This window comes from Onychostruthus taczanowskii, unplaced genomic scaffold, assembly GCF_017590055.1.
Source record: "Onychostruthus taczanowskii isolate IOZ18803 unplaced genomic scaffold, ASM1759005v1 scaffold28, whole genome shotgun sequence".
NCBI classification, from domain to species: Eukaryota; Metazoa; Chordata; class Aves; order Passeriformes; family Passeridae; genus Onychostruthus; species Onychostruthus taczanowskii.
Genome location: NW_024500128.1, coordinates 300,565 through 323,942, shown reverse-complemented (window position 1 = coordinate 323,942; position 23,378 = coordinate 300,565). Strand labels below are relative to the sequence as shown.

Here is a 23,378-nt window from a genome sequence, read left to right as displayed (position 1 = left end):
ATGTAAATGGTGATTTTAGTTTTAATTTGCTATAAGACAAGAATACTCTTCAAAATTTTTAAGTAGAGCTGTCATGTAATTTCCCTCTACTATCAGTCTTAGCTCTGATGTCAGAACTGTTGGTACCAACAGGTTAATCCTCCCTCAGCATTCAACAAGGGTTGGCATCAATTAACAGAACTCAGTCTGCAATACCAGGGGAAGTAAGAAACATCAAGCACAATTTGTTAAGGATTTCACACATTTCATTATCTGCATTTCTGATAGGAAAGTATATCTAAAAAGAATGGGTTTTTAAAGAAGGAATATCTAAAGGTCTTGGGCATTTAAATGTATAGCACTACATGTAGTTCAATCAGAAATTTCTTTGGATTTATGGACCTCGCTATGTCAGGTGTAAGGGTCATGGTCTAGAGCAGGTGGCCCCTAGGGGGACAGAGATAATGTCAGTGACAGGACTGTTGAGTAACTGCACATTATCAAAACTCCTGATGACACTGGTCATGCTCAACTGTAGAGAAGCCTGCAGTAGTGTTGCATCCCATCATCTTCACTAAGTATCAACACGAGCCCTGAGGAGGAGAGGGCTAATGGGAAATCTGGAGAATGGGAGGAGGATGGTTGCTTGGAAATGTCCTTTTCCAGCCACACTTTCCAAACCATTTTTAAAGCCCTGCCAAATATTATGAGATTTCTTCAGCAATGTAACTCCAGTTGCTTTAATTACACAGCTCCTCCAGACAACAGAACCAACACAACAGTGTTCTCCAGTGAAGGTCCTCAACTCGGTACAAGTAGAAATATCTTTCTTGTGTCTCTCTCATAAAATTTTTTAATAGATTAATAATTTTTTTAGGACAGAACAACTTATCATCTTGATCAAATGGATGTCTCTCACAATATGCTTAAAATAAGAAATGGCTACATTCACCTCACCATCCTTCTAATGGCAGAACCAGGCTGAGTTGAACTATCTGTCCCTGCAGTGACCCTGAAAGGACTGTAGGTCTAGTTCCTATTGAATCCTTCAACCTTACAAAGGAGTCTCAGTTACAGAAGATGTCTGCAGGTCCTCTTTGTGACCTGAAAGGCCCATATCCACATGATGTGACACTAACACAAAAAAATTCAGAGGAAAGAAGTTCAGAACTTAAACCCTTTGTCGCTGGAGCAAGTTGTTCTTTTCCCAGGAAAAAAAAAAAAAAAAGAAAAAAAGGTTTTGGAAGGTGGGCAGAAGTGCTTTACAGTACAACAAATACACAAAACATCTGATCACAAATAAACTTAATATGGAATTCATTTCATAACTGATTCTGTGACCCAGTATTTTATTTTTGGGATCTCAATTCAGTACAACTTCTTCAGAGTCTAAACTCACAATATCTCAAAGTCAGTCAGTCACTTCTATTTTCCAAGCCAAGCAACCAAAAATTAAATCAAATTAAGCTGACAGCCCAAGTTTGTGTCTTTCTGTTACCAAAAAAAAACCCTATTAAGTTCAGTTTCAGAATCTGTAACTTTGGACAGCAGAGTAAGTGCTCTCAAGAAATTAGACAAACTTCTCTATAGAAATGATCAAGAAACACCCACAGCTCTTGCAACTTTTTCCATGACTGTCCCTAGTTTTAGAGCATGAAGCTGTCCCTAGTTTTAGGGCATGGACTCACGGAAAGGAAAGCACAGCTGGATGAAACTATACAACTTTTGATGTGCTAAAGGCCACCATTCTGATGAAAAAGAATGGTGAACTCCAGGTTCCTGAAATTTGCTACGATTTTGCCTTGAAGAAGCTTACTCATATTTAAATTTTATAACTGGAAATTAAAGCAAAACAAGAAAACAGTTTCTTCAAGAAACTATTTCATAAAAGCAGTAAGTGAGGTAATGGCTAACAAATGATCCTTTTAGTTACTTAGGTTTGAAATGCAAGGACATTGTGATACAGAAATATATAATTCAATATTGTTTCAGGCAAACTCATGCTACAGTTTGTAAAAATACAGTGAAATGTTCCTGTATGACAATCTTTTGGGGTTTTTTGTTTGCTTGTTTTTTGACACTCTTGTCCACAATTTCACCTACAATGCATGGATATGAACAAAATAAAGCATATTTACATAATGGTCAGAAAATTGACTAGTGTTTCCCAGAAAGCACGTTAACAGAATTACTACCCAAGTTGACAAAATTACTAATATATCCATTTTCAGTGAAAAAAGTGCTTAAAAATCTTAAATCACACAAAAATCATTCTGAAACTGAGAGCTACAAAACTCTTAAGAAACATGCAGCACACAAGAAATTATACTGGAACAGTCTGAAAAAAAAGTTGTAAGCAAATTTAAATAATATAAGTAAAATGAAATATGGCCAGAGTGGACATAATTCCATGGTTATTTCTTCCCTAAGCCATTTTGGTAGGCTGACAGCCAAGCACAGCAAAGAGCCAGCCATTTAACTGTGTGCTGGGAAGCAGGATCACTTCTTAAGTTAACAAGACCTTTTTTTATTATTTATTTTTATAACCCTTGGGGTTTCTTTTCCCTGGACAGCTCTGGAACACGTGCTGGACAGGCTGTCATTACTTGCATTATTAGCTCTGATAAGCACACAGCTCTAGGTGGTATAGCTGCAGGCTAAGGTACCGGGCTGGGTACAGATGGACCCTGTGCTCATGCAGAGCACTATTGAATGTACAGGGGCTCCCCATAGGGACACATGTGAACCCAGCCTGACCAAGCCAATTGTAAGGGCCCATACTTGTGGAATAGCTTTATTTCCTACAGTACTGATGCATTTATCACAATTTCCTAAAGACAAAAAGAAACAGAGGTCTACTAATAGGAGTTTCTGAAACATGGACTTAACATAAAGCAGAAAAATCCTACATCGAGAGCAAGTTAAATGAGTATCTCTGCCCTCAGTGTAAACAACTCCATTTCATGCATGTGTGTACACTCCACAGCACACAAACCAAGTCACAAGAGCTTTGATTACTTAATTACACAGCTTATGTTCATAGCTTATAATTGTTTACAGCATAAAAAGCATAGCCTCTTTACTCTGATTAACACCTATCCCTGTGTACTAACAAGACAAATTTATTCCAGGAATAATCTCACAATAGATTTATGAGATGGTAAATCTACTGATCACAAAACTGCTTAAGCTTCATTTCCCATGGTTTGGTTTTTCTCCTTCACCCAGATGAAAAGGTGTACAACAAAATAACTGAAGTTCTGCAACCACCTTTTTATTTTAATAGAGGTATTAATGTAAGGTTTTGCTCGCCTATTTGATAAAAAACATTGTTTCATAAATACTCAGTTACGACTTCTAACTTTCACACAATTTGATCAAAGTTGGCTTACAGGCGACAGAAGATTGACAGGGAGATGGATGTACCCACAAACATTATTTTCCTAAAGATACAAAACTAAATTCTACACAGGAGAAAGAAGGAAGAAATTACAATTTTGCTTAACATCACAGAAAAAGAAAAGGCATAACATTTGCCTTTAAAGTTTATGGAGGGAGGAAGATGGAGAAGCTGTAAGGTAATGGTCCACAGCTCACAGCTCAAGAACCTCCAATATTGGCTGCTGCCACAGAAAATGAAGATGCTGAAACCAAAGTCCTCATGTTACACAAAGTTCAGAGGAGAAAAACACATTCACACTGTGCCTTTGGTTAACCTCAAACAATATTATACAAATACCAAGCTCTCAAAATACTTTTAATCAACATCTTTCAAATGACCCACACTACTGCAATTGCTATTCCTCTTCATTTTTTCCCCAACAGGTATAGAATTCAAAGTAAAAATGATTCAACTATTGTTCAAATGAAAAAAAAAAAAGGTCTGTTAAGTCCTTCTGGCAGCACTGGAAGGCACCTATTACATGATGCCACTTTCCTTTGGCATGTATTACTGTAACACTACTTTTTAAAATTTTTTGGAGAATGCCTAAAAGCAGCTGCTTAAAAATACCCTGGTCCACTTTCCCTAGATTTGACTCTAGTCATAAAGTGCCCTAGTGATGAAACTCCAGAAACTTCCTTTGAAGTTTCTTAAATAACAGCAAAACACAAAAAGCCACATGCCACTGGGGAAACAATTGTTCTTCCTGCCATGGTAAAAGCTGCTGAAACAATTCAGGGAAAACAGTATGGCAACAAAGTAAAATGCACTCCTTTGTCAGTAAATGCTGTTGAAAGATGCACAGAAGACCCTGCTGAAGATTTGAAGAAACAAGTGTTAAAACAAGTTACATAGTGTAGGAGGTTTGCTATACAGTTGAGTGAAAGTACAGAAGTTTTTAACTTCTCACGCCTTGTGGTATTTGCATTTCAACCATGAAATGCACAAAAACATATATATTTTTTGTGAGCCACTAAAGGAAAGATGTACTAGAGCAGATCTATTCTCAACAGAAAGTGGCATCTTGAATAAAAAACAATGTATTATGGAAAAACTGTGCAAATGTAGCCACTGATGGAGTGGCTGCTTTGACTGGAATAAAAAGGGATTCCAGACTAAGGCTACAGAAAGAGCACTGCACATGAAACTCCTTCACTGCCTCACTCAGGGGTGAGCTACTGCAGCATAGCTGGAGCCAGGAGTGCACAATGTGCTACAGGATGGCATCAATATTATAACTTGACAAAACAAGCCATCAAACAGTGGCATCTTTACCAGACTTTGTAATGAGATGGGGAGGGACCACAAAAATCCCTAGCAGAGACAGGCAGCAGAGAGAGGTTTGCTTTCTGAGTAACTTGTGGTAAAGTGCTTCCAAGAGCTGTCTTTTCTAAAAAAAATGTGTCAGGTTTGACAAGTGCTTCGAATCCACTGACCTTTTCAGTGATGACAAGTGGCTGTGAGCAGTTTGTTACCTAGCAGGAATTTCCAAAAACTAAACACTCAATGTGTCCCTTTAAGGTGAAGGTGTCATTTTAATAATGACTAAGAAAGTAATTCCTTTGCAAAAGAAGCTTGCATTTTGAAAACAGGAATTTGGATATGTTCACCTAATTATGTAATTTTTCGTCTGGTTTTGTTAGCGAACAAAATATGTGTCACCTACAAAAGCCTCTTATATCTGTACGCTTTAAAAGGATATCAAAAGAACTTTCTAACCTGTTAAAAATCTTCCCATGGAGAGTTTTAGGGGGGTTGAAAACACTGAGGTGCAACACCTTCTCCTCAGTTTGGAGAAAAAACTGATTGACATCAGGGGAGAAGATAATTTATTAGCCCAATTTCAAGCAAACCATTTGCAAAACTTGTGGATAGAACTGAAAAACGGGTATAGTTAAGTAAAATTTAGTAAGTGCGAGCAACTATGTACTTCTTCCATGGGGATCTATGCACCTCTGTAAGGTATCTTTTCCAGGCACCTATTAAGTGTTGAAATACACTGAATTTAGAACCAGGTATTCAAATTCCTATATCACAGTGTTAAAGATTTTAAAAACTATGATGCATGTCCAGTCATACAGATCTCAATAAAAAGGACTGTTATTAACAGTAATCTTTTCAGATTGACACATACTTTAAAATATTTAACGTACCATTTATTTCACCTTTATTGCATCCTTTTTTAAACTTCTATTTTTATGGTTTTTGTAACGTACATAACACACAGTACAGTGATACATTTACACAATTTGTAAATGAATACACCTATATTGGGATTGTGCAGTCAGAAATTTTTTACTGATGGGGTGCATGAACAAAAGAAGTTTAAAGAGCTCAGATCTGGATGACCAGATGCAAATGCCCTCTACTGAAAGCCGACACGTGTACAGAATAATTCAGTGGCTTTTCATCCATTCTTACATCCCTCTTATACCAGCATTCTTGGCTAACCTGTGTGTAAGCAGCTCTCAGCAGAGGGGTGACACCACTTCAAAGAGTTATTAAAGAGTTATTAATTTAAAGAGTCCAGTACTCTTCACAAGAAAATGAAAGCAGAAGGGCACTACATCACCCTATTTCAACATCTGTCTAGTAAGGTGTGTGTTTATGTGCATGGATCGTTTCAATGCTGGGGCAACGAAAGGATGCAGTATGTTGGGAATATTTAAACTAATTTGTTATAATCAGAGAAGCTTTAACTGAAGGTTTGTATGAGGCAGTTCAATTTATTTAGAAGCATTAAATACTTCATATAGAAACACAGTAACTCTTGTGCTGCTCTGCCACCACCAGACTGAGATGTGAAAAAATATGTAATAATCATACCAGATTCTACAGCCCTTGAGAGTAAGTAATTTTGGAAAATAGTGTATACATCACCAAGCAGCCAAAGCCAACACAGCAGATTTATATGCTTCAGTACTGTTTTCACAGTGAGCTGATAAGATGGAGATCACACTAATTCTCTGACTACATGATTTCAAAAACAAGGATTATATTCAGGTCACAAAAGTGAGTACATCTGATCTCCTAATGAATATTTGACTCTTACCTTGCACCTTATCTGAACACAGCTCCTTGGCTCGATCCCTCATTATTTGTGGAATCAAAACATCTTTTTCTACATGTCTTAGCTTAGCATTTTCTGCAAGAGTGAAAAAAAAAAGATCATTTTGAAAAAAAAATTATCTATACATCAGAAAAAGTCAGTCTAAAGAAATAACACAGCACTGTTTATATAACATACAGGAGTATATTGAAACTGTCACAAACAGCAGCAGAAAGTAACATGAAAGGGCCACACAGATCAAAAGGATGGGAAGTCCAAAATTTGCTCAGATACAAATATGAGCATTATCCTGAATATTTCTACTCTGCTTAATATGCACTGTGAACCAAAAACAAAGGGGCAAATTCTGACAGCACATGTGAATTTCTGTCTTATTGAATAAAAAAATCTACACACAGCACAGCAGTTAAATACCTTTATTTCTGGATACTAATATTTTTCTATGTACATGATCTGTATGTACTCTTTCATTCACTGACACAAAGTCAAGAAAAACAGCACATACTACAGCACAACTTAGAATTTGTATGGCTATGTGGAACACTTCAGTTTCTTCAGAAGAAAATGAAGTCTATTCAATGGAGGATCTAGAAGCTTTTTCATTCAGAAGTTCAGCTTAATGGTGTTGCCTGATTTCTACATTTAAAAGCAAAGTTGTAGTTTGCTTTCAGTTGTCTCCAGAGTTCTTCACAGCTAGTGATTTAGAATAAACACAGACCATTACAAAAAAAAAAATGCTGCTTTTCCAAATCCACTTTCTTCAAAACGATGGGATGAGAATTCATCAAGAACAGGTTTTGCTTTCTCATGTTCTGAGTTTATAACCCTATAAAGGACATTTGCTCAGAACACAGCAGTCCAATGCAATTATACCAAATACCTGGTTTTCATCTTCAAACACACTATTTTTTCATCCTTTGAAGTTGATATCACATTTCAGAATGGCATCAGTTCTGAAATAGCATCATATGAAAATTCTACTATCAGATAGAGTTATTTTGGGTGACAATAATTTCAATTTAAAATCACTTATTAAAAAGAAAAGGAGATGAAATGACAAAAAAGTAAAAGTGCAATATATTGAAACTAAGGAAAGAAGAAGGTTTTAAGTAACGAACAGATTTGAAACACTATTTTTACTAGCATTTTTGGTTTCTTCTCCATCAAAAAACAACTGAAACCAACATTTGTCATTCTTAAGTCAACATCTTTTAAAATTTACTAATGCTAAGAGATTACGTTATGAGATTACACAGTATTGCATATATGATATTACTAGTGGAATCTAGCAACAACAGAGAATTACAATGAGCAATATACAGAATCTGAACTAAAGACATTTCTCCTCAAAAATATCCTTTTTAGCATTTCTACAGCAGGAAAAAAACCCCTCTATTCTGTACATATAACAGAAACACTAAAAACAAATAGCTCATGACTTAGATTTGCTTCAATGCACTGATTTTCATATTACAATATTACAAATATCATATTTCTACAAATATATTATTTTACAGATAAAACATTACAAATATCCTTCATTTTAACTTTCTGCAGGTGTAATTACTGTACCAAACACTAGTTACAGTACATAGGCTACAGACAACACAAAGCTGTCAGTAAACTTCCAAGCATGTTTTGTTAACAGGACAAACCAGTTCAGCTGAACGACATGGCAGGAAGTGGCACCACCACACTACGTGTCCCCACCCACTCTAGTCAAAGTAAGCTGGCACTGCAGCCTTCCTGCCCTCTCCCCATCCCTGGGATGCTCTTTTCCCTCTGTCCACACAGACAGGCTCAGCAGCCCTGTGGTGAATGAAAGGGGAAGTTAATTTCCTTTAAAGGTAAACAAATTTCCTGTTAGGTAATTTTTCAGCTAGGCAAATTCCCTGATCCTGTTCACGGTATAACTCCAAAGCTGCCCATACGAGGGAATTCAGTGAGATGAGGACAAGAAGAAAGACTGAAGGATCATGAGTACCACTGGCTCAAATTACAGCCTAAATTTCTGCACCCCACACTTTCTTTTTCTAAACTCAACTTGGCTATACTGGTGCTTGGAGTACACAGATACAAACGCAGATACAGTGAATCAAGTGGGCTGCTACCTGTCACCAAAAGGGAAGTTTTACCAGTGCTGCATTGCCCTCACTCACCCCCATCACATCATCATTCTTCTGCACCTAATCTAGCAGTGAGTTAGCAGGTCAAAACAGAAAACTAACCCAAATACATGTGAAAAAGTGCTTCTTAGCTCATTTACACTTCAGACTAATTAGATCTACTTATCTACTTCCCATAATTAGCATTATAGAACATCCTGAGTTGGAAGGGACCCACAAGAATCACCAAGTCCAACCCTTGGCTCTGCACAGGTTCCACTTTTATACCACAGCATACATGGAAATGTAGCAGAGAGAAGTCTTTAGGGCCTGGGAAGAGCAGCTGGGTTTCCCCTGCTGGCAAAGCTGGCCAGAAGCATCCACGATTTTCACAATGACAAAGCACAGGCCTACAGTGAAAGATCAGCCATCCCTCTACTGACAAAGAGGAGAAGTGGGTAGGAATGCAACTAAAGGCTCGAAAGGAAACAGGACACAGGGCCACCTGGGAAAAAAACAAGCAAGCAAGCAAGCAAAGAAAAAGAAACCCAAAAAAGGACTTCCCTGATAGCCCAGAACAGTCAAAAAAGATTGCTGGGTTTTCTCTTAGGTTAAACACCCAATCTTCTGTTTGATTATTCAAAAGAAAGAGGCTAAGACTGATAGCAAGGAGTAGCTCTACTGGTGTTAACACCAGCACAACCAGAACCATGACAGAACTGTGCTCCAGGCAAATTCCTTCTTTTTATTCCCATGTTGTCAAGTCTACAAATGCTGAAAATGCAGGAAGGAGAGGGTACATCAGGACACTGGGCAGCATCCAGTAGGAAGAATGAGAAGAGCTACAACAGTAGTTCAAAAGTAATTATACAACAGTATAAAGGAAACTACAGCAAAGGATATTTATAAACTCATCTACAGTTTTTTAAGAATCTCTGTTGTGAAGTACCAGTTTCCATAGGTTTTTTTTAATTTTAAAAAATGTTTGTATTTACAGAATTTTGCTTTTGTATTTTTAATTAGAAAATATTTAGTACTTAACAATGGTTGGACTTGATGGTTTTAAACATAGCCTAAGTGACTGCATGAAAAGCCCAAGCAATTTTAATTATCTTATACTGTCTAAGTTTCAGGCTCTGGGTACAACTACCTCTCCAAATAGCTCAAATGCAGATGTTCAGTTTAAGCAGTACTGTATTTACTTGTGAGTTCCTATTGGAAGATCTTAAATATACCTCCTTGATTCTAAACTATCCATTGCATTTTACATTTATAGTGATACTCCTTCAATAATCTCAAAACACTTTACTGTAGTCAGTATCCCTAGGATTTATATAAAATATTTAAGAAAAATAAGGTGCAAATATTAAAAATAGCAGATACCAGCTAAAGCAAATGTCACAAGCAAATTTGACAAGCAAAGCACCTGCACTTCTGATACTGATGTACAAGCACTTGCAAGATCGCCATCAATTCAAGCTATTCATCTCTGCAGTAACATATATGGCAACAACTTTCAAAGAACACCTCAGAAACAAGACTTCATCAAAAAATAGGACACAACCATGATGTAAAACCATCAACTCCTTTTGCCTTTTTTCAACTATATCACAGTTTTCAAAATAAGAACATTTTTCCCCTTTCAAAAGTTCACTATTCTGCACTAAGAAAGGTACTTCTTACTCTAATACCAGATTTGCTACAGACTAGGCTCTACAGAAGAATCTGCATTTCAACAGTCTTACTCCTGTTTTATTTCATCATGAAAATATTATTCCCAGACAAGTAAGAAATATATTTTCCTACAGTTTGCCTTCTGCATTTGGAAGCTGATACCTTTGGTATCACCCACATCCTCCACACACTTTTTCTGGTCTTCTGCGTAGGCTGTTTGAAGAGACTGTGGCCTTTTGCCACAAAAAAAACCACCACATCACCCCTCAGCTTCCAGAGGGCCAGACAAATGTAGCAGCAGCTTTTCTTCTCCCTCTGCCAGCCCAAACTTGGGCATTTAATACTCTGATAGCTTACCCTTACCTTACCTTCTGATGAAATTTTGAAGTACCATCAAACATTACAAGGAACAGATGGATGAACACAGCTAATCAAGTAAAGGTTACAAAACAAAGACTAAATACTACAAATACTAAAAAATGTTTTGTAAAAACATACATAAAAGTTAGCCAGAATTAAAACCAAATGCAGGCTTCCAGGGGCTACAGCTAACTCACTAGCTACTTGAAAATTAAAGTCTACAGGCAAGGAATCTGTATGACAGAACTACTGAATGTTTCCTAAAGACGGATCAGCAGATTCCAGAATGCTCCTCTTGGGGACAAGGAACACATGAGAACATAAAGAACAGTTAAAGAAGTTACAAGTTTGCAGGAAAAAAAAAAGACAAAAGGGCAGAAAGCTACAGAAAAGAGAATACCTTTGTGAAAGAGAAACTGCTTTCCATAAAACCTCAGCCCAGTGTAAAGAATTAAAGAGAGAGATTACTTAACTGGGAGATACCCTTATTCACTAAATCACTAAGAAACATTTATGATTTGTGGGGTTTTTTAACAAATAAAATCTGTGGGGTTTGGCAAATCTCAGTGCTCGTGGTTCTCGCTATATACAATATGTAGGGCACAAGACTACAGTTGTAATAATAGCCTTCTGTGGCTGATCCAAACCCTCAGCTGCAAAAACTCTTTATTGCCATGGAAGGCCAAGGACCACAGCTGGTCAGTTTAACAGTTTTCTTTTTTTTTTTTTTTTTTAATGACCAAACCCCAAGAAACTAATATACATTAACAGGAACAAGAACATCCCAACCTCTAGAACGCATGAAATTCACTCTGTATGGAAGCTGGGAAAACAGATGACAAATACTTTGCTGACTTTCTAGCCTCTGACCAAAGGACTCAGGATGATCTTGAGAACAAGCACCGTGTGCTGCATGCAGCAGACCTTTAAAGGGGAGCAGAGAATGAAATACAAAGCTGCTTTACAATCCTAACAACAAAAGGGACTCTAGCAGCTTCTCATATCAATTAGAACACTATTACAAGAAGAGGATACCAAGACAAAAGCGTTCCTAGAAGAGTGTCCTGAGAGAAGTCATGTAATCTCCCCACTTTATCCAACACAGCTAGAAACTGACCTGCTCACCCTTTACTCATCCTGCTGGTAGTCAACAGCTCTGCTCTCACCTCTTTCATGACTTCAGGTAGCAGGGACACATTACTCAGGAAAGCTGAAATCTGCTCTATCCAGCTACTTAAAGAACCTCACACGAGTCTCCATCCAAGGGGAACTGAGTCAAGCAATTCCAGCAACAGTCTTTGAAATGTGCATTTCTAGTTATACATCCTACAGTTAGGATTTTCTTGATTTTTTATTTAGTCACGTTCAAAAAATGTTCAAAATAGTACTTTAAATACTATTGCTTCTTCATTAAGAATCACAGTACTTATGAAGAACAGAGAAAGCTTTAGTAACTTTACATCATTTTACTTAGCAATTTTACTACCTCATGCTTTTTTTGAAATTCCAGTTCTATTAACTTTTAAGCATCAGTTATGTTCCTTACAAGAAAAAATACTGTAGAAACTTCAGTCACGGTTCATGAATCCAAGTTAAAATACAACACTAAATATATAAATTTGAAAAGCAATCACTTTCGTTATTTTGGGAGACTGATTAAGAAATGTGGAGCCACAAAGGAGACCTTTTTTTTATTACACCTTAATATTTTTTTCCTACCAGTTGCCATCGAAGGTAAGCAGTTGTGAGTAGACAGATTTCTAAGATACTCTTCTTTTTCAAGCTAAGAAATAAAACTCAAAAAGGTATCAATAAGAACTTCAGCACCAGAAATAGCAGTTACTAAAGAGAAAAGGGAAGAAAACCAAGGAGATGCATGCAGAATTACCATTTTTAACCTACATCACATTTAAAGAAAATCTCCACTGGAAAGAAGCTGTTTTCCTGGAAGGGAAGGTCTTGTTTTAACCTATGACGAGTCCACTAAACTTGAATTTAACAGCCTTTCATTTCTTCCATATGCAGATCTGTAGTTTACACAACACTTGAGATGGTTTGGAGAACGAATAACAAGTTTATAACTAAGTTGCAAAATTGCATTAATTTAGAGGATTCAGCTGTTCTTCATGTCACTCAGTAAAAATTGTTTCTGTGAGGTAAATACTCAATTTCTTTACAAAGATTTGCTTTAGAACACTTGCCTATGAGCTAATTATAAAAATACACTGGAAAAGTAAACTTTTCTTAATAACAGAATAATAGTACAGTGTCCACTGCCTGCTTATTGGCAAACACTCCTTTCATCAATCACACTACTGGTTCTAGATATTAATGGTTTTTTTACAAAAAAATAATCAGATCCATTTTAGTGCACCTATAACAGTGTTTTGAATAAGCAAATATAATTAGAGCTTAGTACTCCTCCAGGAAAAGAATGCATTCAACTCAAAATTTTCATCTCCATTATTCTGCCTAGCTTATTCCCCTTGTATTAAATAAAAATTACCATTCTTAGGTTAATTCATGTGAATCATTTATGCATATGTGCATCATAAAAACTTCTCCAACAAGTCTGTATCATTGAATCAGACTGTATCAACTACTCATAACTGTTGTTTGAAAACACTAAGTCATACATGGGAACAAATTAATTTAGAGATAGACCCATTAAAGTCATGGGAGAAAAAAACATCTTTCTAAAATCTTAGGGTCTTTTCCTACAATTGTATTTAATGCATCAATTAATATTTTAAGTATCCAACCCTGTAGCCTTTGGGAGGCTTCTGTGCCTTTACCAACAAGTAATTCATGGGGTCAAAGCTACAGAATAATTTCAGCATCCTGCTTTGTATACCTCAGTCCCAAAAAAACCTGCAGAATCGTGTTAAAGGTAAAGAATTTTATCAGTCAAAGACATCCAGTGTGAACTGACAGGTGATGGACCAGGACCAAACAAATGCTACTGACTTTAGCAATTTCATTTGCACATCAGTGTTTGCATACAAACTAGAAGTGAGCTTCTAGAGAGGTTTTAAAGTATAGAAGGACATAATGAAATGACAGAAGTGGTATAATCCAAGTGAAACTAGACCTGTGATACCCTGAAGCCCTAATTTAAAAGCAAAAGAAACTTACCAATGCAGCTTTTCTACACAGTATCCTTTTTACTTCTTCTTTAAATGTATATGGATAAATTTATTTGTACTTAAAAAGTTCCAGATTTTGAGATCTTTCTAATACTGTCAGCATTTTAAATTAAGATGGAGTACAGAGATGACAACACTAGGGAAAATTTCCAAAGCTTTAACTTGTCACCATTCTATCATCACCTCAAAGTCAATTTTCACCTTTTTCACTGGCTGAATTTGTTATCTTACATTTTGCTTTCGGGCTCATGTTCTTGCAATATGGCAGTACTGGATTACGAGAATGCTGTTTGCTAAAAGTGAACAATGCCTGTATTACAGCAAGTCTGTAATGCCTAGAAAGAAAAGGAAAAGCAGACCTGACAAAGCACACCTTCTTGTTAATTACATGCAGATTGCAAATGCTCATACATCTAGTGAGTAATAACTAAAGCCAAGCCGACTTGGAGATATTTTTACACTGCTGATCACACAGCAAATCCAGTTACAGGGCCTGAAAATTAATTACAGATTAGGACTTAATATTTACTACTGGAAATAATGCAGCTTTATTAACACGTAGCCTGTACCATTGTTCAAGTATGATGGACTTGCCAGATAGGAAAACTTAGGTTGCGAGCTACCTATAAAGGCAACACCTCAGCTCATCTCAAATCCCATCTGATAACAGACAAGAATTCCAGCAAAATGCAGAAAACACAACTAGGGCTATGGACTGACCAAGGATTAAACTAGCAGAGCCAGCCCTAATTCCACCATTATAAGGCTTCTGAGTGCCCCACTTGGTAACTGACACAAAATCCTCAGCACAATTTTCTGTCACTTAAAAACACCATGCAGCAGGATTTCAGCAACCAAATACAAATTCCAGGGTTTTTTTTGAGATGCCAAAATATACTAACAGCACAGACACAATTCAATTCCTACATACAGGATAGGGTTGCACGCTTTTTAAAAAGTCAAGCCCACACATTTGAGCACCTCTTGTCTCAAATCAGCCCCAAGTGTATAATCCCTATTTCTTCTACGCCATAAATAACAGTGAATGGTTTCCAAGAATTTATTGCTTACTTCCACTTGAAGTAAGAAACAGAGAAAAGTCCTGAAAAAACACAAACTATCTGAATTGGATAAACCAAACAGACCACATAAAATAGAGCTAAGCAGTGACATAAGAAACTGTGCAATAACTTGCACCAGAACCAAGCGATAAGTAAGAGATAAATCCGACCTAGAAAGAGCAAAGTACCCAATATGGATGAGGAAGGGATGCAGGAAAATCTAACAACCAACAAATCCCCCAGTTACTACAAGAGGAGATGTTAACCACCATCCTCAATACTATTAATCAGCTGCTCTAGCACTACATAATTTTTCAGAAGCATGTGACAAGGTGTAATGAAAAACAATGTAAATCACAAACAAAACTTTCTTTATAGAAACAAATCTGCCCAAACTCCTTGAGAGCTTGAATATTTAGCTCTTTAGCCACTCCTTTCAAGATAAAATTTACACCTTTCATTCCAAATAAGGAACATCACACACAAATGAAAAGCAAGGCTTATGAATAACAGGACTGAATACCATTCTTCCTGCATTTTTTTTTTTTTTTAATTCTTTAACTGGAAGTAAGGATTAAGAGACAAATAAAAAACAATGCCTACCTTTGACTTCTGTTCCTCTGTAGTAAATGAACAATCAGTACATACAACATAAATGAATTAACATTTTGGAAACTAACATCAGGGATATGATCAAAAGACACCAGCGTTCTCTTAAGTTTCAGAGCATGAGGTGACAAGGCTAAAAGCCTGTCAGTTACACTAACACAAGGATTGCAGATGTTATTCTGGCAACTTATAAGTCACAATACTTATCTAAAAGAAGTTTAATTAAAAGCTGAAAAAGAACAGCTGAAAAACAACTTTTCCTTCAACATTTTTCCCTTTAAATTCAGCATTGCTTTATCCCCCCTTATTTCATCCTCTCTATCTTTTGAAGCTATAATTTAATTAATTTCAGTGTATTCATCTAGCTGTAGTCTTACTGCCCTTGACACTTTGAAACAAGTCACATCCATTCTGAAAGGCAAATTTTCTCCATCCACTGATAAAACTGTTTTATTAAACAACCTACACTTCCACCTGACATGAAGAAATAGACATCTTAAGTAGCTTAGGAAAAATATCAAATCAGTCTTCAGATCCTTTGTTTTTAAGCCCTATGTCACGGATAGGTACCAAAATCTATATTGTCTATCTCAGCTATCGTCCATGACTTCACTTTATGCATCTGTGAATGTTCAACTAGGGATCCAAACATCACCATCTGAAAATGAAAGATATAACCAAGTGCACAGTAAAAATAAAATGAGCTTTCTCATTACTAAAACCTTCACCCTACATAGCTTTGGAAGTGCTGCATACAAAAAACAAATTCAATGTGCTGGGCTGCAGTACATTGATTTTGGAGAAGGATGAAACAAAATAGTGTAACATTTTCTAAACTGGGAGAAGCTGTTGACTCCCTCTAAGGCAGAGAGACCCTCCAGGAAGACCTAGACAAATTAAGGGCTGAATAATCACCAACCATGTGAAGCTTAACAGTTTAACACCTGGGATGGAGCAATTCTGGATGTACAGACAGACTGGTGGAAAAGCGTCTGGAAAGCAGCACTGCAGAAAGGGAGCTGGGGGCCCTGGCAAGCTGAATGACAGTCAGCAGTGCCCTGGCAGCCAGGAGGACCAGCCCTGTCCTGGGGGCATCAGGGACACCATCACCAGCCAGGCAAGGGAGGGGATTGTCCCACTCTGCTCTGAGCTGCGGCAGCCTCACCTCAAGTCCTGTGTGTTTTGGGCACCACAATAGAAGATGGATATAAAACTTTAGGAGAACATCAAAAGGAGAGCTACTAAGTTGGTGAGGGGGCTAGAGGAGAGGAAGGGCCTAGAGCCACTCAAGGAGCAGCTGAGGTCCCTTGTTTGTTTAGCCTGGAGACTGAAGGGAAACCTCATTGCAGTCTACAGCTTTCTAACAAGGGGAAAAGCAGAAGCTTTAAGCTAAGTAAGGGGAGGTTTTTCAAGATGGATATTAGGAAAAGATGGCTGGGCACCGGAACAGGCTCCCCAAGGAAGTTCTCAGGACACCAAGCCTGATTTCAAGAAGTGTTTGGACAACACACTCAGGCACACGGTATGATTCTTGGGGAAGTCTTGGGGAAGTCAGGGCCAGGAACTGGACTGGAGGATGCTTGTGGGTCTATTCCAACTCAGGATAGTCTGTGATTTTATGAACGTAAAACCTTCTGAACATGTTTACTACCAATTTATTTATTAGACCTAATGCCACAACCACAGTTTCTTCCCATGACTATGGCTATCAAAAAACTCCTCCCATACAAATCACAACATAATTCACAGGTTCTACAATCTGAGCTTCAGAGGACTCCTTGATATTCACTCCCTACTGCCTTTCAAAGCCATGAGAATACTTGTGTCTTTTGTGACCATAAAATGAAGTATCAGTCATGGTAACAATTTACAGAACTGTGATCCTCCCTCTTTTCTCATATATGAGCCTAGAAGCAGTTAACAACGACAACATTAAAACCTAGCACACCAGGGCATTTGGGTTAACACCTTGCTAATACAAACAGGACAGCTCACACCTCTCGCAGCTATCGCTCCAGTCTCTCTACTACCTTACTTAGACATCTCCACGTTTCGTTCATTCTGAGGTTTTCAACAGAGCTGTTTAAGCCAGAAACTAATGGGGAGCGGGGGGAGGGAAGCAAAAGATAGTGGATAACAAGGTAGCAGATTTAGAGAAGTGTCAGTAAGCAATGTCACTGCTCAGGAGATGAATCTCAGCATTGGTGCCACGCAGCAGGTACCCAAAGTACACCCTTAGCAGTCCTACCACAGCTAATATACAACCACAGGAAGGAACAGATAATGTCATTAGATACATAAACATGGAAGCAGAATGCTGATGACTTCAGTGTATGGTGCCATGCCTTTTGTTCTGCACTGAAATCACAACAGGCTGAATCGCTGGGATTGGCTCAGTTGGTTACAGCATGCTGCTAATATAACACCAAGGTTGTGGGTTTGATCCCATTATGGACCATTTACCTAAGAGTCAAACTCGATGATCCTTGTGGGTCCCTTACAGCTCAGCGTATTCTGTGAATCTGTGAATTAACTAATGTAGTAACTGGGCTTTTTCCAAAGGACAACTGGGAAGTGAAACTGCTCTGCAGATGAACATCCACCACTTGAAATGCCATGGTAAGTTCTATAACGTTTTCTTAATTGAGTAATAGATCAATGCTTAGAGGATACAATCAATAAACCCAGAATGTAACTACTCTATGAACACCTTGTTTGCAAGGCCTGGAGAGCCAGGTGCAAGACAGGTTTCCATCAGAAACCGAGAGCCTGGCCTTGGCCAGCATCCTTCAGCTTTTGGAGAAGCAGCCACAGGCGGCAGGGACCGAGGTGCACAGTCACGACCACTGCAGGTCACCACCACCTACGGGAGACTCAACACCTTGCATTAGATAAAGGGAATGGCCTTTTAAGACACCAAGCCGAAGGCACCTGGCTCGGGAATTCTGGGCACAGTGAGCGAACACTGCATGGGTATAAAGGCCACGGGCTTACATTCACTCCTGTGGACACGTGTCTATAACCATTCGGACAAGACCTCGGTAGCACGAAGCCGAGGAGAACATCATCTCGATGCTTTACGTTTGTTACACAGCCAGAGCGGCTACAGCAGGCACCCGCGGGCGCCTGGACGCCCCGGAGCTGCCTTCGCCCCGCGTCCTGCCGCTGGAGGTCACGGCAGCGGCAGCAGAGCGGCAAGGAGGAAAGCAGGGAGGTGGTTCCGGGAGCTCGCTGAGGGCACCAGGAACGTCCCAGTCCGCCGGGAACCTCGCGGAGGCCGGGCCGGAGCCCCCCAGGGCGGCCCTTCCCAGCACCCACCGGCGGTGCGCCGCAGCCCAGGCTGCCGCCCTCTCCGGGGGTGTGAAGGGCCAGCGGAAAGCGACGGGGGTTTCCCACAGGAAGTCTTGGCGAGGCGAGCGGCAGGGGAGAGGAGGGCGGGGGTGAAGTGAGTATGTCTGGGGGGGCGCTCCGCCACCCCGCCGTCCTCCCTTCTTCCCTCCCTCTTTCCCGCCCGCCCGTCGGCCGCCCCTACCTGCGGCGCTGGGGGCAGGCTCCATCTGCGGCCCCACGCAGCGGCAGCAGCTGCGCACACACCGTGCGCGCGCGTCCCCGGGCCTGCGGCGCAGGCGCGGCACTGCCCGGCCGCTCCTCCCGCTCCTCCCCGTGGAGTCGGGCGGAGACCGGGGCTGGGAGCGCTGGGGACAGAGGGTGCCGCGCGTGGAGGGTGCCGCGCGTGTGGGCGGCCCTGAGGCACCGTGACTGGGCCGCCACTGCGGTGAGCGGCGCCGAGGGACCGTGGGTGGGCTGATACTCAGTGAGTCACCGAGGGATCACAGAATGGGTCAGGTTGAAAAGGGGCCACAGTGGATCATCTGGTCCAACCTACCTGCGCAAACAGGGTTATCCTGGAGGATTGCGTCCGCATCGCTCTGGAGTGTCTCTCGTGAGGGACACTCCTCACCGTCTCTGGGCAAGCCGTTCCAGTGCGTGGTCACCCGCACAGTAAAGAAATTCTTTCTCATTTTCAGGTGGAGTTCCCTGTGCCTCAGACTCTGCTTGTTGTCTCTAGCCCTATTCTTTGGCACCACCGAGCAGAACCCGGCTCCATCCTCGTAAAGTGGGAGTGCCCGCCACCCCCACTTTAGATATTTATATACATTGATAAGTTCCCCTGTCAGGTGTTTCTTCTCGAAACTGAACAGGCCAAGGTCCTTCATCTTTTCCTCATAAAAGAGATGCTCCAGTCCCCCGCTCATCCTCATTGCCCTCTGCTGCATCCACCACAGGAGCTCCATGTCTCCTGTTCTGAGGAGCTCAGAGCTGGGCTCCTGACAGGCCTGGGTGCTGAGCACCAGGCTCCCGGGGCACCTCAGGGAAGCCTGTGTGTGTGTCAGCCTCTGATGGGGACTGGTGTCACATCCTCCAGCCCTTGGGGTGTCTGAGGCTTCCACAGCAAGGACTTGAAGTGGCAAAGGAGACTTTCATTGGTGGATGTTTTTATTGATGACTTGGTTTCTGACCATAAAAAGGGGCTTCCCAGTCGCTGGATGTGAAGTCCCTTCTCATGCCTCAGTGTCGCTGGGACCACATTCCTGTGACAGCAGTGCAGTTGACAGAGGAGCCGGAAATCCAGTGTCCCATCTCCAGCTTAGTTAGGAGTCTGCAATATATTTGAAATATTTGGTCAATAATTGACCAACCTTTAGTTATTACTTGCATGAGGGAAAAATAACCACTTCAGGACACAAAACATGGAGTAAAAAAGTTAATTTAAAAAGTGATAAATTTCCATAAATTGTCATACACTTAAAAACTCAAGAACATGATTCCTGAGAAATTAAGAGAAATGAGAAGTAAGGAGACATATCCAAAACTCAGGACTTGTTTTAACAAATACAAGCCTGAATTTTCAGAAAGCCTACCCTCTTTTCCTATCTTTAACATTTTAGAGTGACTAATTATATGAAAAATCAGTAATTTTATACAGTAGCCTCTTACAGGAGGCTGAAAAAATTCCTCCAAATATAGCATTTCCTGTGTTAGCTGGCATTGTTACTTTCTGTACTGTGAAAAGGTGAGTTTTAAATGTTACATTCTCAGGGAAGTGAGAAACCCAGGAGCCTTCCCCAAACTTCCAGATTGTATGCCTCTGGATGATAATAAGCAGTCTAGAAAATTCAGTAGGAGGAATTTAGATAATGCCATGTTATTTATTATTAGAATGATTTTCCATCAAAGTTTCAAGTTTTTCCCCAGACTGACATTATTTTCTCCATTTGAAAATTTAGTCTCCTTATTAGGAAATATATTGTTTCAACTTGAGGCCACACTAAGAGCTAAGTTTTTCTTGTTGGTGCATTCACAGAAATTAGTAGAGCGTGATGTAGGGAAAAGCTTCTACATGAATGCTTTTGGCCTTACTGATCTAGAGTATTTCTGCTTTATACCATTAAGTGCCTTTATGCTTTTCTTTTTTTAACCACAAGTTTGATTTCATTCCTTAGAGTAAAATATGAATATTACAATTGTTTTCTGTAACTTTATACTACTTCAGTTAATGTTTATGTACTGTTTTGAGAATTATAATTGAACAAAGCAATGCAAATGCAACATGTGAATTTGTTTGTATTTGTTTTATTAAAGGATTTTGGCTATGCCACTTCTGCAATGAATATAAGAGAGTGTTAAAAAAAAAGATACCAGCCAATCTGCAAAGAGTTCTTATATAATCTACAAAGAGAAAATACAAGAAAACACATGATACAAAGAGGAGCTTTCAACATGAGAGCCAAAAAAGGGGAATGTATGCTTTCAAAGTAAGTTGAGTCTTTAAAAAAAAAAAATTATTTAAGTTAGTAATTTTTGCTGCTCTTAAACTCTTGGCTACTGATGTTTTATACACGCTCTGCAAAATTAGAACTCTGATGGTTTCTTTTACTAATGACGATCTTTCAACTTACATGTCAGCTCTGTGTGTTGTGTTAATTTGATCTGTTTCAGGCCAGACCTTTTGCTGCTTCTTTCATGGAAACAGTACCTACAAAAATAAATGTCCAATAGCTTTGTAGCTTGGAGAAGCTGTCCTCTGCTGCTGCTGCTTCTTCCAGTAGCAGGTCTGGAAAGCAGAAACAGAACTTTCTGTGAGTTTTATTTCCAAGTCTGACAGACAAGAACCATGAATGCTGAGAAGTGCAAAAGGGACTAAGACACACCTTGAGGAAATAAGAACAAAGGAATAAAAGTTGATAGAACAACTTAGTTCTGGAGATTTGAGGGTCAGAAATAGTTTTTGAGGGAGGGCATATGCACCTGTGAGTCTGACAACAGTCTCATGCTATTTGGGTCTAGTAGAAATTATCAGAAATGAGAAAGTATCAGAGAAAGTGTTATCTTGACAGATAAGCAAATAAGGCTGACATGCAGAGCAGGAATGGCATAAGACAGTCAGGTAGCAACTGTCCACAAAGGGCTTTATATTAGGAGTAATATCCTATGTCTGACTTGGGAGCCTGTGCAGTGATCCCAGGAAGTGGCACAATGGCTGGCTCAATGACACAGGATAATTATGTTCTTACAGCAGCTTGAATAAACAGAAGCAGAACAGTTTTTGCCACCAGAAGAGAGAAAGTTACTGTGTGAGAGACGTGAAGTGTTAAGTGCATATCAAGAATTTTAGTGGTACAAGCAAAACTTTGTAAATACATGTTTTGTATGCAGTCTTGATGTTAATATGATCATCAACTTCTATAGAGAAAAGAAAAATTTACTTCCTTCATTAATGTGGAAGTGCCTGTGAAAATGAGCTCCATCCTGTAGGAGCATCCAAGGGTATAAAGGGATAGTTTATTAAAAAAAAAAAAAAAAAAGTGCAAAGTGGGTCTTCCTTAAACATGAGGTCTAACTTGTATCTTATCCCAGGAGTTTTGAAATCTGACATCTGGAGTATGCAAATTGTGTTTAGTCAGATCTTTTTTAATATGAATCTTGCACAACTTGGGCAGCCCTGTGAAGTTGTGCTGAAATGTGTGGGGCATTTGCCATGTAGCACTTGGATACAAGTTTGTACTGTATGCTTCGTTTAACTGAGACACTTATCCGCTAAACTTGCTTAATTGGGACATCTCCTGGGGCACTGGTGTAAGACCAGTACTATTTAATGCACACAACTGCTACTTAACAGGGCCCTAACAGAGCAGTGGCTACTGCTGAGTGCCCCTGGTTGTTTGGTGCTGCTTATGTCATCTCTCTGTCACAGTTTCTTGGAATTTATCTATACAAAGAAAATACTCCCTGCAATTAATTCCCTGAGGGTAAAATACTGGGAGCAGTATTGGAAATAGACTGATGATGGTGGTCACAATTTCTGCACTGATTGTTACAGTGGGGAAGATACAATAACTTTCCTTATAGTCTTGAAGGGTGCTTGAGAGAATGTTTTTCTTACAAAATTTTAAAAACCCTATATAGTCAGAAGTAGTGATGGTAGGTTACAGTAATTTCTCTGTTTCTAAGATTCATATTGTCATTTGATTAGCTAATCACCCATTTTCCAAAGCGTGAACATATTTTCACACTTCAACCAAGACAGTGTTAACAAAGAAACTATAGATAGCAATAGAGATTAATTATCTGTCCCGTGAGTCCCCACACCTTGTTTTTACCAGATAAAGAAAGCCTATCTGTCTGCACACAGGTGTGATTTTTTTTTTTAAAGAATAGTCTTGGTCAAATGAGTTCAAAGGCTTATTTTCAAGTGGCACCTCTTAGACATGTTTGCTCGCTGTTGGTGTTTTTGATCTTGTTTCATGAAATAGAACTACCAGTAAAGGGTTGTGATTCTTTGCTAAGCTTACCCATGTGAAATTCATTCATAGGTGTGAGATGTGGGGGAGCTTTAAATGAGAATATTTAGAATCAAAGAAATGTTTCCTT

General features: G+C 39.3%; 1 protein-coding gene across 5 annotated transcripts in view; it reads right to left on the bottom strand.

The window, feature by feature from the left end:
• CMC1 (C-X9-C motif containing 1) overlaps positions 1–19,091 on the bottom strand; it is a 42,178-nt gene extending 23,087 nt beyond the window's left edge. For 2 of the 5 annotated variants that reach the window (XM_041407712.1, XM_041407714.1), the window contains exons 1-3: positions 18,979–19,058; positions 7,372–7,444; positions 6,474–6,566 (exon numbers count right to left, since the gene is read on the bottom strand). In XM_041407712.1, coding sequence (XP_041263646.1) covers positions 6,474–6,516 — 43 coding nt within the window. In that variant the 5' untranslated portion in view covers positions 6,517–6,566; positions 7,372–7,444; positions 18,979–19,058. Of the gene's footprint in view, positions 1–6,473; positions 6,567–7,371; positions 7,445–18,978 lie in introns of all 5 variants that reach the window. The other 3 variants (XM_041407710.1, XM_041407711.1, XM_041407715.1) reach the window with 2 other exon arrangements.
• Between the last annotated feature and the right edge of the window lie 4,287 nt (positions 19,092–23,378).